The following is a 24,052-nucleotide window of genomic DNA, read 5'->3' as shown; positions in this document are numbered from 1 at the left end:
TTTTAACAGTCATGGTTTTAAATTTTTTGTTACGGTGTTTTATTGCGATTGTTAATTTCTGGAACTGTTTTTAACCCCTTGTTGTTGTAGCACTTTGAGATTTCCCTGAAATGTAAAGTGCATTATAAATAAAATTTATTATTATTATTATTATCTTCTTCCCTCTTCCCCATGAGATTATTAAATAGGTAGTACATCTTGCCATACATTTGTACTCTGATATAGAATCACAGTTGCAGTTACACTTATCTGTACTGTGGTTGCGACACAGGTCTGTATTTTCCACTCTCGTAAAGAGTATTTTGCAAGCAGATACTATGTCATTAGTAATAACGAACAATATTAGATTTTTGAACATTGTGAACTGACTCTAAATTCTTATGTGACAATGTGCACTCGTAGCTGGCATTAGTAATTTTTTTTTACGTCCTATACGCTAAATAAGTTATGAGTTAATCAAAAATGAAACGATAGATTAATCGATAATGCATTTTTCTCGTCGGCCACGTTATTAGTCAAACGTCAACTGTTTGTACTTTTCTTTCTGTCTTTTGTCCTAGTAGTAGATGGTAAAAGCTTCAATAGTTGGTTGCTTTGCCTCTCTCTTGCTCTTCCTCTCTGTCCTCACTCTCTCTACTAAGTCCTTGGTCCTTTTTGTTGTTTCCAGCGCCTGTCTTGTCTTGAATGCTGATGTGAGAGATGAATTATTGGGTTATGCTGCAGATGTTAGACTCTTTGCTGTGTCATGTCTACAGATTCACCTTGAAATAGAATTTTTTTTTCATTCACTGTCCCTTTCTCCTTCTCCATCAGCTGAAAAGAGAGCTGTAAAATAAACACAAATCCACCTCACAACTTGACAGAGGACAATGTGATTCCTCTCTCACTTTGACCTCAGTGGGTGGGTGTGTGTGTGTGTGTGTGTGTGTGTGTGTGTGTGTAGGCATGTTCGTATCAAGTGTTTTCTCTAAGTTGCTGGATTAGACAGACAAGGCTCTATATTACTTATGTAACCAACTCCTTTTTTCCCCCCGTGGCTATTTTATTTTGTGCTTTCCCACATATGTGGCATCATGTTGGAGGACGGAAGGAGCAACCAGGAGGAGGTCGTAAATCTCAGCTCTTATTTGTTTGGGAGACAGGTGGCCGAGCGTTGGCCGTGTAAATCGTATTGACATTGGGGAGATATTCATCTTGTTTACCCTTATAGCCGCAGCCCCTGTCCCTTTATGAAGACTTGCGCCATATGTCACAGGGTGTCGCCCTGGCTTTGTTCACTCATAAATCTTAGCATGTGAGATGGTGGAGACCTGTTAGCACAGCGCCTCTCTGGCCTGGAAACCAGGGATTCGGCTTCAGTCCTAGCCAAAAAGAGCAGTAGGGATGGCAATTGGTAGATTACTTTCATCCACTCTCAGAAATGTATTATCTGCACTCTGGTGTGCTCAAACGTGCACCTGGAAAACAGCATATTTTCGTCGGCTTCCTGCAAGAAAGCTGCAGCAAAATCTGCCTGGTCATACACAAATGCATCATGACTCACTTTATCATGCAATAAGTCTTTTGTGGACTGTGGCATGATTTATCATCTCCTTCATTTTCTATGTCTTCCCTCATTTCTCCTCTTCTCCTTAAATTTCAGTCACAGCTTTTCCCAGTTGTACTGTTGCCCCAAGTCCTGCCCATTGAGTTTTGTTATTTGGCTGCTTTTCCTTTTCCTCTTCCCTATCCTACCTCCAGCCCTCCATGCCTCTTGCTGGCAGACAGCTGTGGATCATAAAATGGTGGATCAGAGCTTATTTCCTGCCCACCCAAACTGGCGGTGGCTGAGCGGGCAGCTTGGCTGGAGGTTTGATCCCACTTTCTAATAGAAACACTACAAAATCCCACCGCTGCCCTTCCTCCTTTAGTAGAAAGACAGTTGATAGCCCTGCTCATCCCCGTGTTAGCTCCACGCCAGGATCAACGAGGCCTGGATGCTGCAGGGTGAAATTCCTGCAGTAATGAGAAACAGCAGTCCACTTCTGTTGATGAATTTTTCCCTGCTACATGTGATGATGTGATAACCCTGATGGTTAAAATAATAAACTAAAAGAGCCCCTGTTGCAGTTCACTTTGGAATTTGATCTTTGCATTGTTTGTTACTTTTGATCTCATGATGCTTTTCATGTATAATAGAATGACTCCTGGATATTGTGATATGTATGCCTATAAAAATTCTGGACAACTTAAAATGTAACATTCTTAAAAAATTGTTATGAATATTACCTACATCTGGAGAGGGATTTTTATGAGAGCCTCACATACAGTGTATTTTCACACGAGTCCCCATTTACTGTATTTAATCATGTTTACAGAAGAAGCTTAGCTAGGCCTGTGATGAGTAAAAACAACGGATGAGCAATTCAAAGCTTGATGCTATTTTTGTTGAAGAGAAATGGCAAACGATTTCCCTCGCTTTGGCTTAGCTATAATTGTGAAAGCAATTTTGGGATGAATCCATTTACCTCTGGTGCATTTAACAAGTTTCTAGGGCAGTCATGTAGCATTCACTGATTCCCCCCAACTGTTTATTCTATAATTATTTAGATATCTGTTCATTTTAAAGATCTTCACTGATCTGTATAATCCTCTTCCAAGTGAAATAAGCAGTTAGATATGTTAACTTTTCTTAAACATGTGTGTGCATGCATTTTCTGTTTTTAATTTTATCGCATTTAGCTGTTTTGTGTGTATCTGAGTGGGTTCACCTGCAGGTGGGTGAAGTGTTGGTGCTCCTCTGCTCTCCCTTCTCTTGGCTGTGACCCAGGCAGACAGTGGTTGTGCTTGGGCCCAGGTTAATGAATGGATTTGCTGCACTGCAGCGCACTATCCCCCCATGCTGATGTGGAGCAGCTGAGCACCACAGTGGCCGCACACTGCTGCAGAGCTATAAATCACCCACAGTCAGGCCAGGCCCAAACAGAACAGCCACCGCTGGGGATGGACAAGCGCACAGAGAGGGAGGCAGGGCAAGAAATGGAGGGAGGAAGCGTTGCAGAGGAGTGAATGAATTCGTGAGCCCAGTACCGTGTGTTCACCTCCACCTATGTCCACATAAGATCCCCAACCACGTTCCCACCTTAAGGCTGTCTTGCTCTCTCTTCCACCAGTGGCAATGTAACCACTATTCACAATATCCTCTCAACCTCCAGCCCCTCCCCAGCTGCTCCCTCTAATTGCCTTTATTAACGTCTCTATGGGAGCGGCAGCTAGGAGCAATTTTCTCATTATGTACTGTATTAGCACTGGCCCTGGGGCAGGCATGGAACACAGAGGGATGCCTGGCTTAGACTCCTGCTCTCCTCTGCTCCACTGTGTCTTTACCCGGACCCCTATGTCCATCCTGTAGGTCGGCCATAGACTCGTTGGCCCTGATACCAGCCAGTGTAAAGCATAGCTACTACTGTAACAGATAAAGCTGACGGTAAAAGTGTATGGTCGGAGTGTTATTGTTTGACTTTACACATAAAGAAGTAAAACATTACTGTAGGCATTGAATGTGTATGCATGGTTGACAAATTAAAGGAAACATCAACATGAAGTGGGCCATAAGCCTCCAGAACAGCTTCAGCGCACCTTGGCGTAGATTCCACAAAACTCTGAAACCTATTTTTCCAAGACATTCCCTCATTTTGTGTTTTGTTGATAACTGGGGAGAGCGTCGTATAGTAGGATTGTTGTTCATTCTTTGGACGTCACTCTACACACAGGTTTGAATTCCAATTTCACTTTTGGCTGTTCTCTGAACAGAAAAGCAAACACCTGGCCCATGTATGAATATTCCTCCAGAATACAAACATTATGTTTAATTCATGAGTGTTTGCGTCTCTCATTCTGAATCCTCTCTATTGGCATTTTTACAGACGCAGTCAAGCCAGATGATTTTAGACTGAGAGTTTGTTATTAATCAGGTCGGTTTACTTTAGACAAGTTGAAAATCAGTCCAGGTCAGATTTTAGCCGGTTAATCTTAATGTTACTCATTGGCTTGAGTTATGGAGCGCAAGAAGTTTCAGAACTACGACACAGAAGGTCAAATAAATCTCTTTGTAATTTCAGACCTTCAGATAAGTGTATCAAAGCTGCTCTTGATGCTTAGCTTTCAGGTTAATATGGACTACTGTTGAGAGTCGGTCCTTTTGAAGAGGCTTTTTGGCAGATGGACTGGAATGGATTATTTAATTTATGGAAGCCTGCCGGGATAAATGTACAGCCTGCACACAATGAGAATTCAAAGTGCGAGTCCCCGTGTATGTAGCTGCTGTACAGTACAATGAAACAATTTTAATGTATGATTCAAATTTAAAAATGTAACTTCAACTTCAAAATGATTGTAATTATTATAAATGATTTCCCTGCTGAATGTTGATATTTTATCATTGCTTATGACTTCAGTAGACCCAAGTTTGCAATGATTGTGGAATTATTTGACTTGACTCCGCATGACATGAATGTCCCGTCCAAGTGAAAGAACATCCTGAGTGCGCTAGTTAAAATTATGGTTGTGGATGCTGTCAAAATGAAGCACTGACAAAGCTACACACCATTGAAATTTGTTTTAATTCATACCGCCGCAAGGTTCTGGACAGGAAATTTATTCTCACCTTGTCTCCATAACAACAGGGTGCTCAGTTTAGCTCACCTGTTGCTATCTTTCCACCGCTTACAGTAGTTGCTACCAATTCAACAATGTATAAAAGTACAGCTTCTGTTGGTCGTGGTGAATGTCTTCTCCACTTGGCTGAAAAACCACCAGGTCCATCTTTTTTTTAACATGAGACAGCATTCTTACTGCCTACTGTGTGATTTTCTTCACAGTATGTTTTTTTTTGTTTTGTTTTTCTACAGGGCCCCCATAGCAGGAGCCTCATGGTCCACTCCTGGAGCGCCAGGAGAGAGCCAACCTGCTGCCACCACGGCTTCTTCTGAAAAAGAAAATCCAGGGGAGAGGTAAGACAGGGTTCCCTCTCTTTGGAGCCTTTGCCTGTTTTCCTCGCAACTGGATTTTTATAATTTCAGTTGACTACTTTTTTCCTGCCTTCATTTCTGTTTCGTTAAGTCATTTTCACACTCACATACTGGTTAAATGTCACACCCTGAGATTCCTTCACTCTCAGTTTTCACACACTTGCTCCATTACTCGCTTGCTCGTCTTATCTTGCATGTTCACTCAAGAGAATCACCAACTCTTTCGCTCGTGTAACATCTACTTGCAGTCTTGCACATAAATATTTTCCCTGGCTTTCTCATATATTCACCAGCCCTTAATTTAGTTTACCTTTGAGGGATCTTACTGCAGCACAAGGATTGGCTATAGCAGGGGCAGCAACCTTTTCCCCTTTCTGTCGAAACCCCAGATACACACAGTATCTGAGCGAACCGGGTGGGACTGTGTAGACTGCACATTCTGCCCATTACACTCCTCTATTGCTCTGCTTCCTTGAGAATAAATGATGAATTCATTTTCAGTGCTTTCAGATGTTTACCAAGGAAATTGCAAACAGTCTCGGTCATTCTATGGGCAATCCATTAATGTTATTTTCATATAAATACAAATCCTCGTTTTTACCAAATGCGGTTCCACGAGAGTGCATTCTTCCAAAAGTCTGAATTCAAGAACTCTGCTGAACATTGTTGTATTGACAACTCTGTGACCACAAACTTTTTTTTTCAGTTTGTATATCTTCTTTCTCCTCTCTCATCCTACATTGTTGCTGCTCTGCAGAAAGAATATGAAATATTTATCAGGGCATCGTGTGTTGAAGGCACAACTTCTACATGGTAATGTTGCTGGCATTCGAGATAACGGTTTGCAATGGTGAGCAAAACAACCTTTCTGTGGAAACAGTTTTTATGTTTTCGTGAACGCAATGGCATAAATATGGCTTTTTACTAACCTTTGCAGAGCGATGAATATAGTTTCTTTGATGGCGCACTTTTACATCAAACTGATTTAAAATGCGGCTTCTAAGCTCACAAATATGAATTTAAAAGCTGAAGCACGGCGGAAGGAGATTTCTGTTCTACCTCTGTTTGTGGGCAAACCTACTTTAGATTCCCCCCGCCACTTTTTAATTATCTCACCATAGATGGTTGTCTGCTGTGCGGACCTGATGTGTGCCTGCCTTTTCGGCTATACAAAACCTGCTACAAACAGCTCTGCATCTCATTGTTTGGGCACGAACATGGGTGCATGTGGGTGTGTTTTCACTCGCTCACGAGTCTGTCTAGACTGGAGATAGGGCAAGACAAGAGTGTGTAGTGGCCCGGCTCCTCTCTTGGTACTTTTGCTTATTTTCCAGCCTGGTCCATTTCTGCTGTTTCGGGCTAGTGAGTGAATGAACAAGTAGGCCTCAGGCCCAGATTGAACTGTGCGGTAATCCTCCCCAAAGCTCCGCCAGCTCACTGATTGCCTTCATTTTTCAGTGTCACCAGCAGGAAAGCCATGGCAGTGTACCCATGTGAGGCTGAGCACGACTCAGAGCTCTCCTTCCAGGTCGGTGCAATATTCAACGCCGGTAAGTGTTATCGCCTACACCAGTCGCTCACTCAGAACCAGCCCTGGCGTATTGGATTTGGAGGAAAACCGAACACCCAATCTGATCTTCAATCGAACAGAGAGATGAGACGAGAGGGAGAGGGGGGAGGCAGGAGACACAGATTTGCTCTTCCTGTCTGGAAGAGGCTCGACTGAGCTTTAATCACTCTCAGAGGAAATGAGGATTTTGTAGTTTCTATAGTACTATTTTTTTTTTGTCAAAACCGTCTTTTGTGAGGCACAGACACTGTAGATGCACTATAGTCTTTACAGGGTAACATGTTGTGATGTCTTTGACAAGATCACACAATGAATTGCAGTTTATTGGTTGTTATGGTTGGGTATAATGTAATCAAAGTGAGAGCCCACATTTTTTTTTCGACATTGTTGGCCTCCACTGTTCCACTTTAGATTTAAGCAAACCGTCTCCCATCGAAGATATAATAATCTAAAGTTATGATCTAAACATCAAAATCTGACCGCTTCCATTAAAATATGGATTCAGCGACTGAAACCTCACCTCAGTCACATTCTTATATACTATATTCATGCTTATATACTATACTTGTGTGAAATCTTTCCTGTTTTGATGCGTGTACATTAAAGCCATCAGTGTGTCATTGTTGGTCGAGTTCATGTCCGGACAAAAGCCTACAATAATAAACAAAAAATTACACACAGTCACATTTTCATTAACTAAATGAAATTATGTTCTAGAGCTCTTGTTCTGAAATTTCATTTGGAGCTTAACGGTTATGTTAGTAAAAGTATTGCTGAATGATGATGTGTTTCTTTTGGATCTCACCTTAAATGTCCAGTTACCTCGATAGAAAGTTTGGGGAGTTTCAGTGTAGTTCATTGTAGTGTAGTAATCAGGCTTCAAATGAAGTGATTGACATGTTACATGAATGTTACACGATGAGGTTCTGATTAACTAAAAATCTACAGTACCTTGAGGACCCTTGGCATTTTACATAATTTGCCGCACTATTCAGTTTTTTCTAAATGTATGTGTGATTTTGTTGTCAGAGCTATGTGCATAACAAATGTGCAAAAGGTCAGGAGGTCTGAATACATGAGCAAGCCACTGTGCATACAGTTGCTCTAAAGAAAAATTCAATCACATGTTGTTTCCTCACTCTTAAAACTGGAAGGACAACTTTGCCTTGCTTATTTATTTTCTTAAAGGCTCAATCTGTAATCACTTGACTGTGTCGATTTAAGGTGTGTTCACTGACCTGATTGAGTTATAAAACTATATATACATGGACAAATTTTATTCTGCAGTTTTAATATGTACAGGGAAAAGCAAACAAGTATGGAAAAACGGGTAATAATGTAGATAAAGTTTATCCTTCTATCTAAAAATGCGCATAGGATTTATTATGATTTGACTCATTAATAAAAAATATAAAAACTACATTTGGGGATAAAAACTCACTGTTAAAATAATGCCACAGCAGAAGGGTTTGGAATTGCAAGTTTGTTATTGTACTCTGCACATGTACAGATAGGGGTAGGGGTTAAGATACAAGTTTTATTTTTATGTATTTTATTTAATTTGTTTTAATGAGAACAAACTGATCAAAAAACATCAGAAAACCTTAATAATGCAGAATTGTTTTCTTCGGGAGTCCTTGTATTAGAAGACATGGCTGTCAATTTGGGAGTAAAAGCTGGGTCAAATCCTGTACTTTGAATTTTGGTGGCGGGTTGACTCTTATTTTAGTTTTGTATGAAAGATTGGGCTTTGAAGTTCCTTGCCCATTCTGTGTTGAATAGACACATGAGCACTGCCGGACTTGTAAACACATTTCTTTCTCTAAATTTTAAATTGGCTCACTTTGTAGACAAATCGAGAATCCTGGGAGGATTTCGAGAAGGCATGCCACAAAAATGTTCTGTGCTCTGACACATCTGTCATACTAAACAGTTTGTGAGAGCACCGTTTTTCAGCTGAGATTAAGCTCATGAGATGAACAATAGAGATAAAAATGAGCCACAGTAGATTTTAGTGTACCCGCATCATTACTGTATCCTCTTCAGACCTTTGCTCTGTTCTTTCTGACTCATGCACATACTGTATACTCGCTGGAGGCTCTTTGTCCTCTGTCTGTCCCCCACACTCACCCTCCCTGTGGTGCTGTCCCCACGGTGACGCTGTGTCCTCTCCTGCAGTGACCCTGTCGAGAGAGCCGGGCTGGCTGGAGGGCGAGCTGGAAGGAAAGAGGGGCCTCATCCCTGAAAACTATGTGGAGATGCTGTAGCCCCAAATGAAAAAAATTTCCGACAGGAAAAATATGCAAAGATGGATGTGCCTCAACTCTGACATTCACAGTAGAGCCTTGTTTATCCAAATCCCTGAATTCTGTCAAGCAGGTGACAATATGTTTGATGCATGTGCAAGCATGTTTCTTAGTTTGAATTTACTTTGGTCAGAAATCCACATGACTTTCAGCGTTGTAATGAGTTTGCACTTATATTCTGCTGTTCACAAAGATGCTGTAGCTTCTAAACATGCAGGTAGCTTTGTTAGCAGCAGCACCAGAGAACGAGCGCCTCTCGGTTAAAGGCCTCACTGTCTCCCCCAGTTATACATGGTATCCATGAGCTCCCAAGTCAAAGAATGGTCCTCAGAAGGTGTAGGGATCAAGGAAGGTCATAACTCAAATCACTGTAGTCCATTTTCGTTAAGATGTCCTGCAGCTTTAGACCGTCTTGACAATGACGCACAGCTGGTTTTCAGCTTTTAAAAGATTAGAGACACTGTCCCTACCATGCCTTAACCTTCAGAACACCCAGTGTAAATGTATGTACGGGTAATGTGAAAATGATTTGGCAAGTTACTTCTTTACCTTTTAAAATGTTGCATATTTCATCCATTTTAAGAATATATTTGGATATTCAAAATAAGGCACATGACTATTGTAACTTTATTTTATTTAATTGGCACAATCATTGCATGACTTTTGAATTTTAAATACACTCTGTGCTGTTTTGTTGTTAATGCACTCCACAGAAACGCAGTGAAACGCCTCTTTGATGCATGATTGAACTTCTTGTGTTTAACACTAGCATCAGACCAAGTCAGCAAGGTAACTTTAAATAGTTAATGATTGAAACCAAGTGTTGTCCCTGTCAAATTATCTGTTCTGTTTGTTTTTGAAGTGTATTTTTAACGCTGTTCAGTTTTCCTCTGAGCAGAGAAATGAGACACTGCCACAAAGTTGAAATTTTAGTTTATCGTTATTTTAACTTTCAACTTCAGTGGAATAAGTGATTAGAAATCAAAGCTTTTTATCAATAAGACTAAAGAATGCAGTATTTCAATGTTTTACATCCATTCAACGTCTAATTATTGAAAGAGCTATGACTGCCAAGTATGTTTTACAAGTCTCTGTTAAGTGATGGACAGGTTTGAAGTTTTTGGTTTTAGATTGTACACACATGTCCTATTACAATTCATCCCTCAGCTGTTCAACAAGACACTTTAATTTGTCTGAGAGCTTTGGTCCAGCAGACTGTGTTTTCAATTGCAATAATTTAAGACACTGATTTATGACGTTTGTAAAGGGCCTTGACTTCTTTCATTTTTATACCTTTGGGTATCTTCTTGATCAATGTTAAACAAATAAAGATTTTTTTGCTCTTTACAGTATTATGTATTCTTGCCATGAGATAAATGTGATGAATGATAATTTAGAATTTAACATATTGAAGTCTTATTGAAGGTTGTTGTTTTTTTTAGAATTTCAAGTTTAGTTTAAGCAAACATATCTTGTATAATCATTTATAATATATACAGTAAGACATTTGTTTTCCAAAATAAGACTGACATGTTAATAGATCGGTTTTATTTTGGAAAACAAATGGACCAAAGGAAATTAAGGAAATCACTGTAGCCACTTTCACTGTTGACTGAGAGTTATAGTAAGTGTCAGGAAATGTGTCTGGTTTTACCAATGTGAAATCTAGTGCTATGTCTGAAAAAAAATTTTTTTCATGACTCATCTATTGTGTCACTGAAAAGGACCACAGTTTCCCAGAGTCTGAGGATAAAGTGACTGGTGAAATGAGGATTCATTCTGCAGCCAGTACTGTTACAATGAGCCATGTAGTGTAATGTAACCCTTCCTCTTTATATTGACCTGCACTGGTCCATCTGACTAAAAGCAACTTCCAAAATAACTTTCCAAAAGGGGATTAAAAATAGATGGTAATCTTTCACAGAGGCAAATACACTAATCCACCTCCCCGATCCATTAACATCAGAGCCTCACGCATGTTAATTCTTAGACTACATCTGTGTAATTAACACACCAAATGGCCTCCAGACCCGGTGCTTTGGCCTCAGTTTCATAATTACAATCAGTCCACCACCACACTTAGACTTCCAGTTGGTGGGCTGATGCACTATTTAAAAGTATAAACACACATGCGCTGTCCATTTTGAAAATACCAGAGGTTGGAGCTGTGGTTTCAGTGCAACACATATGTCCACCAGCTCCCCGGAGCAACTACAGACGCCATGATTACATAATGAAATGAGGCTGAGCTAATGAGATGGGCAAAAGTTCCCCCCACCACCACCACCCACCCCCGGGGCCCTTCATCATCATCTTCCCTCTGCCAGAATACTGCTGAATCATAGAGACATCCACCCTGCCCGCCTCTCACTCTGCTTTGGACTGTCTGTCAGAAAGCGTGCCATATTGCTCTTTCTCCCTGCCTTTCTCATTTTTCTTCTGCCTACCTGTCTGTGTCTCAGGAGTATTTAAAACTCCTCGCTGTCTCTCTCCTTCTTGCCTTCCGTCTTTTCCCCCTTCCGCTCCACAGTCAGTGCTCCACTTCTTTTCGGGTGCTCTGATAGTAATTTGTTTATGAAATCAGTTCATCTTCACGCATTTATTTTTCCTTTCCTCCTAAATTTGGGAATATGACGCATTGAACTGGGGTGTAATCAGACTCATATTTGAGACCTTTGAGCTGCCTTAATATATGTTGAGATTGAGTTTGAGTTACCTGTGGTGATTTCTGTCTGCATGCATTATGCATCAGTGTGTATCAGTCTGGGATGATGTATACATCAGTGTGACCGTGCTGAAGTTGGTGTGTTTGAGTAAAAATCCAAATGGACGTTTTCATTTCTCGTTTCCCAGACTCCTGGCTGTGTGCCAGATGTCCTCTGCCTCCCATGACGCAGTGTCCTTCAGCCCTTAAAACGTAGTCCCACACCATGACTCAGCTTAGATCAAAGCCTACAGCAGGTTACATCTAACTATGAGAGAATGGCACAACTAAGTGCCACAAATGTGTCTGAATTTCCCAAATGTGCACGTCTGGAAGTAACACTGACTTAATACATTCCTGTGTTTTCTCAGGTTCCTTCAGAGTGCAAAGCTTCTGAAATGTAATCATCATAAGACTCGATGGATTATTGGGGGTGAAAACTGAGTGGGAATTTGGAGAAAAGTGAAATTCAAACATAAAGGAGAGAGTGTGGAGGGGGTGGGGAGAGAACCCTCAGCTCAGAGAGTGGGCCACAGAAGCCGCCATGTGCGCGGGCGCAGCCGTGAAATCAGCCTGATCCAATAGATTCTGTTTATCTGGCACGACTACAAGTGAAAGCAATTGGAAATCTGGGGGAGATTTGGAGAGGGCTGTGGATTCGGAGAGAGAGAAAAAGAAAATGAGCAAAAAAAGTAATACTGTCTGCTCTACAGTCTGGCAAAGCAGGCGTGTTTTCAGATCAGCCTTTAACAAGGTTAATGGTGATTTTTCTCCACAGGCACCGTTTTACTGTAAAAGTCTAATCCTTGCACGCTTTATCTCTGTCATTTCACTCTCTTCTTTTTCCGTTTGTCTTTGTTCTCTTCATCTCCTCTCCCTGTGACTGCTGTACCTGCTGCTGCTCCACATCATTTCTGTTTTTCTATGCTAACTCTATGTTTTTTGGCTCATTATCCTCCCTAGCCACCAAATGCAGCTGTTTCGAATTCATCCAGATCAAACAGCACATTTTTTTAGGGTACGTTTCCTAGCTTCTGTCTCATGGTACAATTTTCATAACACACACATACAGACCATACAAGCATACACAAACAGAAAACTTAGATCACATCAACTTATCAGTTTAACAGTTTTATTAGAATCTTGCAATAGTTTTGCAAACACAAATATGGCAATATCTGCATCAAGATATACAGTAGTAACTGGTTTCAAAGATTTTATTGGTTTATGTTGAAGGATGTCTACTGTATGTTTGCTGGATAGTTGCTGAGAAATATTGTACAAAGCATCTGAGTAGAAAGTCATTTTTGGAATTGGAAAAAAAAGCATTTGTATATATTTATATATTAATAAGAAATGCACTGCCATGGCTGTGGAGATATGGCTTAGTCTCTCTACACCCGATTCATCGCCGTGAACAGAAAATGCCAATGACGTGACTCCACATACAGTGACGCGATAGTGTACTGTGGAACAGCAGTTGAACACATTCTGAGTCATTCATGCCTAAAAGGAGTTCATTTAGATGGAGACAGCTTTTAAGATAACGTTTCTCCTCCACTAGGGGAAAGGGTTTTTTTGTGTGTGTTTTGTTTGCAGTAGGGGGTGATTGATGGCCAATAAACAGACACTTCATAAATTTTGTTTCTTTAAAGGAATAGTTTGACATTTATATGCTTTCTTATTGAGGGTTAGATTAGAAGATTGATACCACTCTTGTCTGTAAGGGAAATATGAAGCTACAGCCAAGTGAAGGTTAGCTTAACTTAGCATAAAGACTGGAAACAGAGGGAAACCGCTAGCTTCGATCTGTCCAAAGGTAAAAAAAAAATCTGCTTACCCACACCTGTATATATCATTACTTAACAAGTCTTTATAGGTTTTCCTATAAATTAAACCAACAAGTTACAGTACATGTTCTGTATTGAGCTTCAGAGGTGATGATATGTGGATTAGACCTTCTGACGTTCGGACAGAGCCAGCCTAGCTGATTCCCCCTTTTTCCAGTCTTTATGCTAAGCTAAGCTAAGAGTCTCCTGGCTGTAGCTTCCTATTTACCATACAGACATGAGAGTGGTATCAAACTTGTCATCTAACTCTTGGCAAGAAAAGGAATAAGGGTATTTCCCTAATTGTTTAACTATTCCTTGAAAAAAATGAAATTGCCAACTGTCAAAGCCTACATTTCTGGAGGGCAAAAGGGTTTTAAAGGTACTATGTGGAATTTTCAAAAACTTGTTATTTATGACACCGGTGGCCTGCAGTCAGCACTCTGTTGCTCGCGTCTCATTTTTCTAAACTAATTCTTGTCTTACTTGTGGATCTGATAAGCAGTAGGCTTAAATTAATCTAATTCAGTGCCCCATATTGCTATTTTCAAGCTACTGTAGCTATCATGGGTGGGTGTCAGTCAGTTTGTTGATGTTAGCGGACTCCACTTCTAAGCTAATGTTAATTAGTGTTGCACACTGTTGCTGCTGTAGGGGAGGTCAAGAGAGGCAAGGCACTCGGGAGCACGCATGAACATCACATCCTCTGGATTTTCCGGGCAAAACTGTCCCGAGTCCTTTACATAGAAATCAGTCCATACTCAGCCAAGAAAGTCAGGGAAGGTTTTTAAGTTACGTTACAATCTGTTCACACATTGGCAACACAAAGTGATTAATACATGTTAGTTGCTTCACATAGTACCTTTAAGGGGCTTGATAACATCATTGGTAAGTGTTGTCATTATCAGGGATCTACTGTGTATAGAGACCTTTTTCCCTGTAGATCTTTTTTAATTTTTTACATTGCCATTCTTTGGCCGAATTTGTTTCTTTTAAGATTGAAATTTGGCAGTGCTATATGTCCAGTAAATAACTGGTCAAAACGGTCAAATTTGAATTGGCTAAACTTCAGGTCTACATTCTCTTCTACAGTTTCTATTTTAAAACTGAAAAGTCAAGAACTGTTTTTCATGTATCCCATTTTTCAATAGTTTATGATTTTTTGATTTTATTGTGGTGCTCATCAACAATACCGCCATGGGCTAGGAAATTATTTCAACAGAAACAACTCAAGGATCCATCACTTGATACATCTTGTTACAAAATAAGAAATACTTTTTGATAATTATAATTTTTTGTTTGAGCCACTTGAACAATGATGCAAAAAGTAAAAAAAAAAAAGATGCAAAATCAAATAACTTTACTTAATATGAAGATAATAAATGTACTCTCCTCTCTCTAACATTCAGGTAGTAAGTTCCATAAGTCTCTCACAATGTATGATACATTCATTTCTCTATTTGGCCCTTTCTGGCGCTGTAAATTCTTCTCTGTGATCCAACACACAGAACATGGCGAGTGGGAAACACACATTTTTCCAATATTCCAACAAGATGGTTAAAGTAGAAATGTTTTATACTATACTCAACATAAGGACTTGCTGTATTATTTACAATATATACTGTAAAATTGTAAATCAGGTGAGATAAAAAGGCACAAGTTTCCCTTTTTTAAATACAATGTAAACATCTCATCAAAAAGCATGCATTAACATTTCATTTTACAAAAAGGATATCATTTTTAGACAAAGTACTTAAATATTGTTTTCCAGCAAAATATAATTCTCTCAAAAATACTTTCCCATTCATCCTGTGAACCTTTAGACAGTTTTTTATTCCTTAAAAAGGGGCAAAATAAAGAAACAGTGAGAGATTAGCTTAAGGGTCCTTCACAACTTCAACACAATAATACACAACAAAGACGGATTGTAAAATGAGGCCTTTCTGACAAGGGACTGTACGAAAATTAGTGGGCAGGGGCGAGGGACTGAATCTTATATTTTCTTTCATAAATAAGAAGGACCCTACATATCAATATTATTATTTTCTTTGGGCCCTCTCCCCAATAACTCAAAATCATATATTTATGGCAAACAACAAAATAGTGACCATACAGCCAGTGTTGATTTTTGAAGAAAATAGCTCCTAAAGTCTTAGGTCTTTAATAGCCACTGAAAGACAGGATCAGGACCATGCGCCGTGTGTGTTAGTGCTGACAGAGAAAGCTATAATTCTGGGCTGGGAAGAAGTTGAAACACTCTTCCCTGGTCTCCCAACAAATATAGACTACCCTCCCTTGAGCAAAAATTAAAAATACATAAGCTCCCCCCCGCCCCGGATAATTTTCATACAGTCCCTAATGACCCTTGTAATCTTGCCACCTCCGTCTCTTTGTACACAAATCTTGACACAATTACCACCTCAGAAGAGACCTCATGGTGCAGCACAGCACCATCATTATCATAGCAGAGGCCACAAATATAGTTTACCAACACCCTGCTGTGCCAGTGATGTCATGTTTTCTAACTTTAGGCCAGGTGACCATGCAGAAAGTAGTTTCCTGCATCATCACAGTTGCTGATCAAAACAGACAAATTCCTGCTAGCTGCACTAATGCCTCATTTCACATTGTATCTCTTCTGTGCAAATCTAAATGTGGAAATAGGATACGGCTAATCCTATAACATAAATGCATAATACCCACGCTGAAAGAGCAGATCAACTATGCACATGCTTGCCAGGAAAAAAAAAAACACACACACAAACTTAAGCCATACTCGCTTCATTCACACATGTAAATACACACTCACAGGGCACAAAAAAATTTAAAAATAATAATTACACGCCCCCACTGTTTTCTTCCACAGCGGTTCTATCGCTTTTCAGTAGCATCATAGTAGTGTTCTATAACCACCCAGAAACCAGTGGGGTGTGAGACAAGTTAATGGTCCAGATGACTGGGCCTGCCATACCTAAAATAGTAGTACTTGGCCCAAAGATAAGAGAGAGGAAATAAACTAATTGGGAAAGGTGATCATACCAACAGTTCTTTATCAAGCATTCATCAACACGTACCTCAAAACATCATCTGTACAACAGCTGAATAGAATGTGTTTAAGAAGTTGTTAATACCTGTACACATTTGCCTGGTTTTGATACATTAGCCATTTGCTGTAAGCAATGTATAGTAATGCTCCATTTTGGATTATATCAACTTTACAGAGTATGTGTGTTTAAACTGTGCGTCCATATAGTGTATTGTATGGACTGTCTACGAGTTACTGTACACGTTATGTTTTGCCTGGCTTTGTAGAAATGAAGCACCTTAATGTAAAATGACTGGCTTGTCAAAAACTAAACCTTTGCAACACACTTTTATAAAATGCTTTTTATTATTTCTGGGAAGAGTAGATAAGTGTTGGTTCACAAAGGGCTGGTTTTGCTTCATTGTGAGTAAAAACAGACATTTGGACAGCTGCTCTGGAGATAACACAAAACACAATTACTATGGATGCACCTCAGTCAAATCCATTACTTGCGGACTCTACTGAAATTATTTCCGTAAATGCATGATGTTTTCCATCCTGCAGCACTCCTGACCATTTCTGCACAAAGGTAAAATCGCTCATCAATATTGTCTTAATTCTACACCACAATGCCTGAAACAGTGACTTTATGACATGGTAGCTTCACGTGCAAGCTTTCTTTACACAAGAGAGACATTTTTATTTCAAAACAGCTTTAGCTTTGGACTTTTGCATATTAGTTTTGATTGTTTTATTACATATCTTAATTAAAAAACTCAGTATGTGAATGTTAATGATGGCTGTTATGACACCGATTGAGATTCAAACTTGGACTTGTTAGATTTAATGTAATTATTCAGCTTATGATGACGCTTGTATAGCCCTTGGAATATATTCAAATAGACATTTCGCCTTACAGTCTAGAATTTCTGTGCCTCCTCATAATATCCTTTGCCCTGTAGTCTTGCAGTATATGTTGCTACACTGCAAAGCAAAATCTAAGTATTGGCATTTTTTTTCATAGTGCTATTATTTTGAAAGACTGCATAAGCCACAGTTAATATTTGCTAAAACATTTTCTCTAGATTTGTAAGGGAATCTAATTTTACTGCATGTGGAGTGCATCTGTGCGTTTGTGTGAAGGCATGTGAACAGCATGTGTGTAAATTTCCCTCTACGTGTGTCTGTGTGGGTGTGTGTGCGCACAATGAATGTATCTAGCGCATCCTAAGAAATGTATGGCTTTATCTCCATAGAAAACACTGTTATTGTCTTTGGGGCAGGGTGGGGTTGGGGGTACATCAGGATACTTTGTCACATTTGTCTCAAGTCCTTCTCGGCGTGTCACGCTCGGCTCTGCGTACTATTCACAGCTCTGACCTGCTCGTGGTGACTGCAGGGTCAAATCATTCTCCCCTTTTTACTTCTGTCACCACGTCACCTAACTTTCCCATCCAAGACGAGGACGCTGGCATACTGGGCGACAGGGTGCAGGCCAACTGATCAGGCCTTCCTCGCACGTGTTCTTCTTCTCATCCAGTTCTTAATGCTGCTTCTATCTCAGCTGTTGAGTGAGTCACTTCTTGTGGAAGTAGATTGTGTGAGTGAGGCCTGACTCCACCTTTGGTATCTGGTCACTGATGATCTCCACCAACATTTCGGGGAATTCCACCTTCAGGGCCTGGGACTCACGGAAGGTGTAAAAACAGAAGTCCAACAGGTTCCCCACCAGCTGGACGACAAAGACACAGAATTTAATGAGAAACATAAATGATATTGCTCTTTTCATGGTTGACGATAAGGATTTTTCTTGTTTTAATAGGATAATATTATTTATATGTAAACTTTTTTTTTTTAATGTGAGAATTTAAGTACACTACTTTTATAGTCATAAGAGTGAGTGTACATTCTGTTGGGGCACTGACCCCTTATCAAATCTTTTTGGCTCACCACTTGGGGGCACCGCTGAGTTTTTTTTCTGGACAGCCCTCCTTTAAAGGGTCAATGACCCCATTCACTCATTGGGGTCATTGAATAGTGGACATTTATTTCTGTGACCTCTCGCTTGTTGACTTTCACTTCTTGGGGCTTTGCCTACACTGTCATTATGCCACATGCTGGTTGACCCATGCATTTTAAAAGAGAGCGGTGATTTAGCACATTTGCTACAGTGACCACTGTGTACTCTGATCCAGTAAACTGCGAGCTGGCATTGATCCCCTTCTGTTCCATTCACCAATACAGGCTGGTCACCGCTTCTTCCAAAATAACCTCCCCCTCAGGGAGAGATTGGGATGCAATAATCCTTATTCCAAGTCACAGCACCGTTTAACAGATAAGTAAATGCATTATCCAAATCCACTATGCTGCCATTTTACTCAGAACATGTTTCAGTGATATTAGAGATCCAAAGTGCCACTGGCCCCCTCGTGCCGTGTGTGAAGGCATGGCATACCAAGAGGCTGCCAAGGGAAGCCTGTGCTGTACTGTAGGCAATTGGCATGGCAGGCAAAAAGGGCGGGGGTACTTACATCATGCATGGCGTCCAGTAGCTTGGTGAGCTGGAAGAAGCGCTGCCAGGTTTGGCCGGAGTTGTTGGTTGCTTTTCCCACTGAACGCCGGAGCTCCTTAATATAATTAACCCTCATCTCCTCGAATGCCGCCTGGTTCTTCAGACCCTCTTTGGGAACTGGGAAACAGACAAATCCTTCCGTCATCAACTGGATTTAATAATTGGTCAACAATACAGGTTTAATGTTGTTGACCCAAAACATGGATTTCAACTGATATGAGATTTATAGATATTATATTATAAAAGATAACAGCATTTTTTGCATGTTTTGCATACTTCATGTTACTGCTGAACATTTTCAAAACCTTTTGGATTGACTGATCAATCTTTATAGACTGGAAGCCTGAAATCCATTACAATGAACATTTAGTTGACTGTAGGGTTTGGCGGTAGGACCATTTATACTGTGAGATGAAATACATTTATCAACCATCAGATATTTTGCCATGCCATTTATAACAAGATGGTTATCACTTTAATATTTCTGGTTGTACTAGGCCTTTGTGGGAAATGTTGTAAATTAATGAGCTTGACTATTCTCGGCAATATTGGATTTTTATATTAATTTGTGTCAATGTGATGAAGTAGTTTGATTTGTCAGGTATGTAATTCACTGTATTAGCCAAAAAAGACATTCACATCTGGTTACAGCATCCATCAACAGTTCTTTAATTGATTTTGGTTTAATATCCTAACATAAATCAATATCACAATTTACTATACTGTGATAAAGGATCTATACTGCCCACTCCTAGTTGGCTGTTGTGTTTAGATTAAGTATGAATATTGATGTGTGTTAATGCAGTTAAAAGCGGGGTCTGTTGACTATTTTGACATCTCTGACTTGATGGTGAATTCAATAAAACTCTTTGGATCCAAAAGCATTTCATTTATTAGCGATGTTGTCAGGATATCAAACCTGGAGGACAAATAATAAGCAAACATGCTGTAGATGTACTAAAAATGGTATTATTATTATTTTTGGTCTTGGGTCTCAGACAATTCTGATGGTTTATCTATCTCAAGCAAGTTTATGGCTCTTTGAGTTGATTTTCCTACCATATTGAATGATGAGTGAAAATAGCTACCTGGAATGTAGGCCACAAGTCCCAAAATTCATGGTCCACTTTAGAAAATGGTTGGCAGATGCACATTAAACACTGTTCGCAGTTAATGGTCTAAGCCATGCACAACAACCGGTATGTTCCTTTAATGTAGAAATGTGTAATTGTGTAAAGGGTAATTAGAGGTGATCAGTGAATTACCCTCCGACTCCCACACAGAAGCCTTTTTTTGGACATTTTTCCTGTGTTGACGACCTGAGCCTATTTAGCAACTCATTACAACCACTTTCACCATTTCAAGAGGTAATTAGTGTTCATGCGTAGCCACTGATTCATGAAAGACGACTGATATACTGGAAGGCATTGATTAAAAGTTAGCAACGGTGACAACAAAAAAGGGAACAACAGTGCTTATGTGAATCCAAGAGCTTAATCATTTTGTCAACCAAACCTCATTCATCAAGCAGTTTGTTCAATGACCAGAGCTGTTAAATGACTGCAATCTTCATTCACATTATAATGGTGGCATAAATGCACTTAAAATAAAAGGAAGCGTAATGGGAGATGGAGGAGGAATGAGATACAGTAACTGCACCATGAGGATGCATCAAAATGTCTACAATATCTTTTTCTCTCACTCTTTCTCCCTCCCTGTGCAGGAAAACAAAGTCACAGATATGGAAGTCTGCCAAAGTTTTTAAATGACATTCAGCTGCTGGCTACCAGATTAAGAAACACCTCACCTCTCAAAGAGCGCACCTCAAATCAGTCTGAGGGAACTCTTCAGTTGCCCTTCAGCCAAGACTAAGATATGACGATATATATGGCCTAATGTGAGTTTGTTGGAGATTTTTGCCATACCCTTCATACCAAGGTAGCCATGCCATTTTAGGTAATGCTGCAAATCAATGAGTAGCACTGCTTTATGGCAGTAGGATTTTTGCATCAATTTAAAGTACAGCATTGCTTTGTCAGGTATTTGATTAGCTGGATTAGCCAGTAGACATTCATTTCTGGCTATTTACCCATAAACACTTTCTTAGTTTAATGTTGCTGTATCACAATATAACATTACATATAACATGAAGATGTTATCCATATCCCCCTCTCCTACTCCAGTGTTAATAATTATCCAGGTATAAAATAGATATAGATTCTATAATTACTAAAAGTAATTAGTATTTTTATGTGGAACAGGGCTGCAATTTATGATTATTATCAGAATCATTATGTTTTCTGTTCTTTATTTTCTCTATTAATCACATCAGAATCAGAGACAGCTATAACAAGTAGTTTTTACACATACAAGGAATTTGCTTTAGTGACTAGGTGCGTAGCAATAGACATAAACTTTCATATATAAATATATGAAATAAACAAATTATACAAGTTATAAAATAATTGTAGAGATTGTGTGCAATATGGTAGTTCTTTACATGTGCAAACATTTACAGTATACTGTAAAAGGAAGGAGGAGGGGGACATGAGAGTCAGTGTAAGAGGGGGCCCCAGGCCAGCTGCAAATGGTTTGTAATCACATAAAATAAAGAAATTGCAAAAGGCACACATTTGAGAAGGTGGACCAAGGTGTTACTGTGATAGCATTTTTTGCCTTAAAAAATTATTTCAACTATTAAATGATTATCTAAATAGTTGGCATTCATTTTGTGTCCAGTCGCTAAGTTACCGATCGCTGCATCTCTAATTTGAACAACACTGAGAGAATGTGATATCTCATTCAGCAGTATGGTTCACCTCTGAAAAGTCATTCATGTTTCATCAGTGAAGTCAAAGAATCTCCTAATCATATGTAACAGCTATGGAAAACTAATGGACATCACCAAAGGCACAGACTCCTCTGCGTTCCTAGCATGGCAAAACATGTCGAGAAGAGAGGATGGTGATGAATGAATGTCTCATAGATTTTTTTGTGTTTTTGAAAACGTACAAAAATATCTTTCATTTAATGATTAAATGACCTCCCTTTACAAACTAAATCATGTACTGTCTTACGTACTTTTGAGTAGCTAGAATGCCTCATGCGCCTAAACCACTTGTAGCAACACTAGCAAAAACCAGAAACTGACAGGACCTGTTTGAGTTCTGCAGAATGAATAGCCGCAAGCAAAATGCCTACTTCTTGTCATTCAGGATTGCAGATAACTTGTAGGTCAATAACTAAGAATGTGTGTGTTTGTCTGCCTTCCCCTCGTCCTCTCTTTCTCTTGTCTCTTTCTATGTAATTCTCTTCATCCTACTTTGATGCACAATCACCTTCAAGCATGACATACTGTCCATGAGGGTGAGCAGAGCAGATAGGAGAACAAATTGGACTCTGGTGCAGAGGCTGTGATTTCAGTGCTTTATTTCTTGGCTTGACATGATGAGAATGTGCTAAAACCCAGGGCTGCATTTGGATCTTGTGTTTTTCTCCCACTGACCCACATACGACCTGATTAGAAACTGACCTGGCATTTAGGGGCATTACCATGACCGGCCCCAAAAATAGGGCATTTATACCACCGTAATTGGTGTCAAATAGATTTTCACTGCAGGTATAGATCGTTTTCAACTAGGCCATATTTCTTATTGGGAGTGCAGCTGCATTATTATGTGTACCACAAACCTGGGAAAGCTCTTTTTCTAATGTACATAACATAAAGAGGCAAACATAACTCATGCAGCTAGAAGATGCCATTAGCCTTTGTGTTGTTCAATGACATGCGGCTTCCTGCTCTGGGTTACTGGTACACACCTAACTAAGTTTAGATTTAATACTATATTTGATACAATTCATTGGGGAGTTCCACAACTAGCCCCGAGCATAACTACAGTAACAACTTAATAGAGCTTGAGGGTGTTGTCAAACAGGACATTTTATTTTAAACATGACCCAAAAACACTAATGACTGGTTCGAATGAAAATGATCACAGCATTTATTGTTAAGTAATGCTAAGCAATTATCAGTCTTTTGCGTAATTAACTGTAAAATGTGTCACACGAAACGCACCCATCACCTCAGTAAACGTACTGTACACTTGACCAATCTGGAATGAGGCTGAAAAACCTATATGGGGAAAAGTAAGAAGATAGTTTGGTAAGAGAACAAATAAATGAGATAATCTAGCGATAAAATCTGCGTCTGTGCAGAGGTGAGGAGTGTAACTGGTTTGAGCAGGCCACTGGTCCTGTACCAAATTCAAACAGGGTCATGAGATACCGCAGGCTCAATGAAACCTTAGCCAAGGTCAGAGAGTAATAACAGCCTTTCTCTCTTTTCCCTTCTTTCCTCTTTCTCTATCACTCGTTCACCCTCTCTCTATGTAACACACACAATTTTTCAAACCAGCCCAAAGGCGCACACACACGCTCAGTGAGTCCGTAGTACTTGTTCAACTGACAAGTTCTGACAACTCCTCTGTAAACATCTCTGCTGCTACTCCGTCCACAACACCCGAGTATTTACATTTGAAAATCCAGAGATTTTTTAAAAATGTATTCACAAGTGCTTTTGCTGAAACAGGTACAGGAATTTTGCTGCTGCACAGCAGTAACAAAGCACTGGATGATTATTTTCATCCCCTATCCTCATAGTTTACCGCTATATTTTGACTAAATCCTACAACCAGAGCAGATTGAAGCACCTTCAATTCCCTGTTTCAATCCTGTATCCTGGCTACTTTTATCTGCAGTCTCTCCTTCGAAATTCCAGCCGGCGTTTGAAGGAAGTGAGGAAAAATGGCAGGTCTTGGAGCATTGCCTGGTGCTTGACTGGCCTTTATTAAGTACAGCAGGGCTCTCTGGAAAACCTCCAGAGGACCAGCAAGGAGAAGAGAGGGAGGCCACAGCAACAGAAGGACCAGCTCTGCCAACCCCCCTCCACCCCTTCTCTTTCTTTCTCCCTATAGCTATGCACCTGTCTCTTTCTCACAAACACAAGTTCTCACTGTCAACATTTGTCTGATTTCACTC

General features: G+C 39.8%; 3 protein-coding genes across 5 annotated transcripts in view; 1 reads left to right on the top strand and 2 right to left on the bottom strand.

The window, feature by feature from the left end:
- LOC123985462 (rho GTPase-activating protein 10-like) overlaps positions 1-10,232 on the top strand; it is a gene marked incomplete at its 5' end in the record, with an annotated part of 20,151 nt that extends 9,919 nt beyond the window's left edge. The window contains 4 exon segments of one of the 2 annotated variants that reach the window (XM_046072990.1): positions 4,890-4,991; positions 5,767-5,859; positions 6,468-6,559; positions 8,758-10,232. In XM_046072990.1, the coding sequence (XP_045928946.1) occupies positions 4,890-4,991; positions 5,767-5,859; positions 6,468-6,559; positions 8,758-8,846 (376 nt within the window). 2 annotated transcript variants of the gene reach the window in all.
- LOC123985457 (clathrin heavy chain 1-like) overlaps positions 1-24,052 on the bottom strand; it is a 179,953-nt gene that overhangs the window by 33,158 nt on the left and 122,743 nt on the right. The window lies entirely within an intron of this gene.
- The window catches only part of nr3c2 (nuclear receptor subfamily 3, group C, member 2), a 73,506-nt gene continuing 62,161 nt past the window's right edge, over positions 12,708-24,052 (bottom strand). Inside the window, exons 8-9 of the mRNA XM_046072983.1 lie at positions 18,975-19,132; positions 12,708-18,175 (exon numbers count right to left, since the gene is read on the bottom strand). Coding sequence (XP_045928939.1) covers positions 18,020-18,175; positions 18,975-19,132 — 314 coding nt within the window. The 3' untranslated portion in view covers positions 12,708-18,019. The remainder of the gene's footprint in view (positions 18,176-18,974; positions 19,133-24,052) is intronic.

This window comes from Micropterus dolomieu, linkage group LG17, assembly GCF_021292245.1.
Source record: "Micropterus dolomieu isolate WLL.071019.BEF.003 ecotype Adirondacks linkage group LG17, ASM2129224v1, whole genome shotgun sequence".
NCBI lineage: Eukaryota > Metazoa > Chordata > Actinopteri > Centrarchiformes > Centrarchidae > Micropterus > Micropterus dolomieu.
Note: the sequence above shows the minus strand (reverse complement) of the source record. Positions and strands in the feature narration are given on the sequence as shown.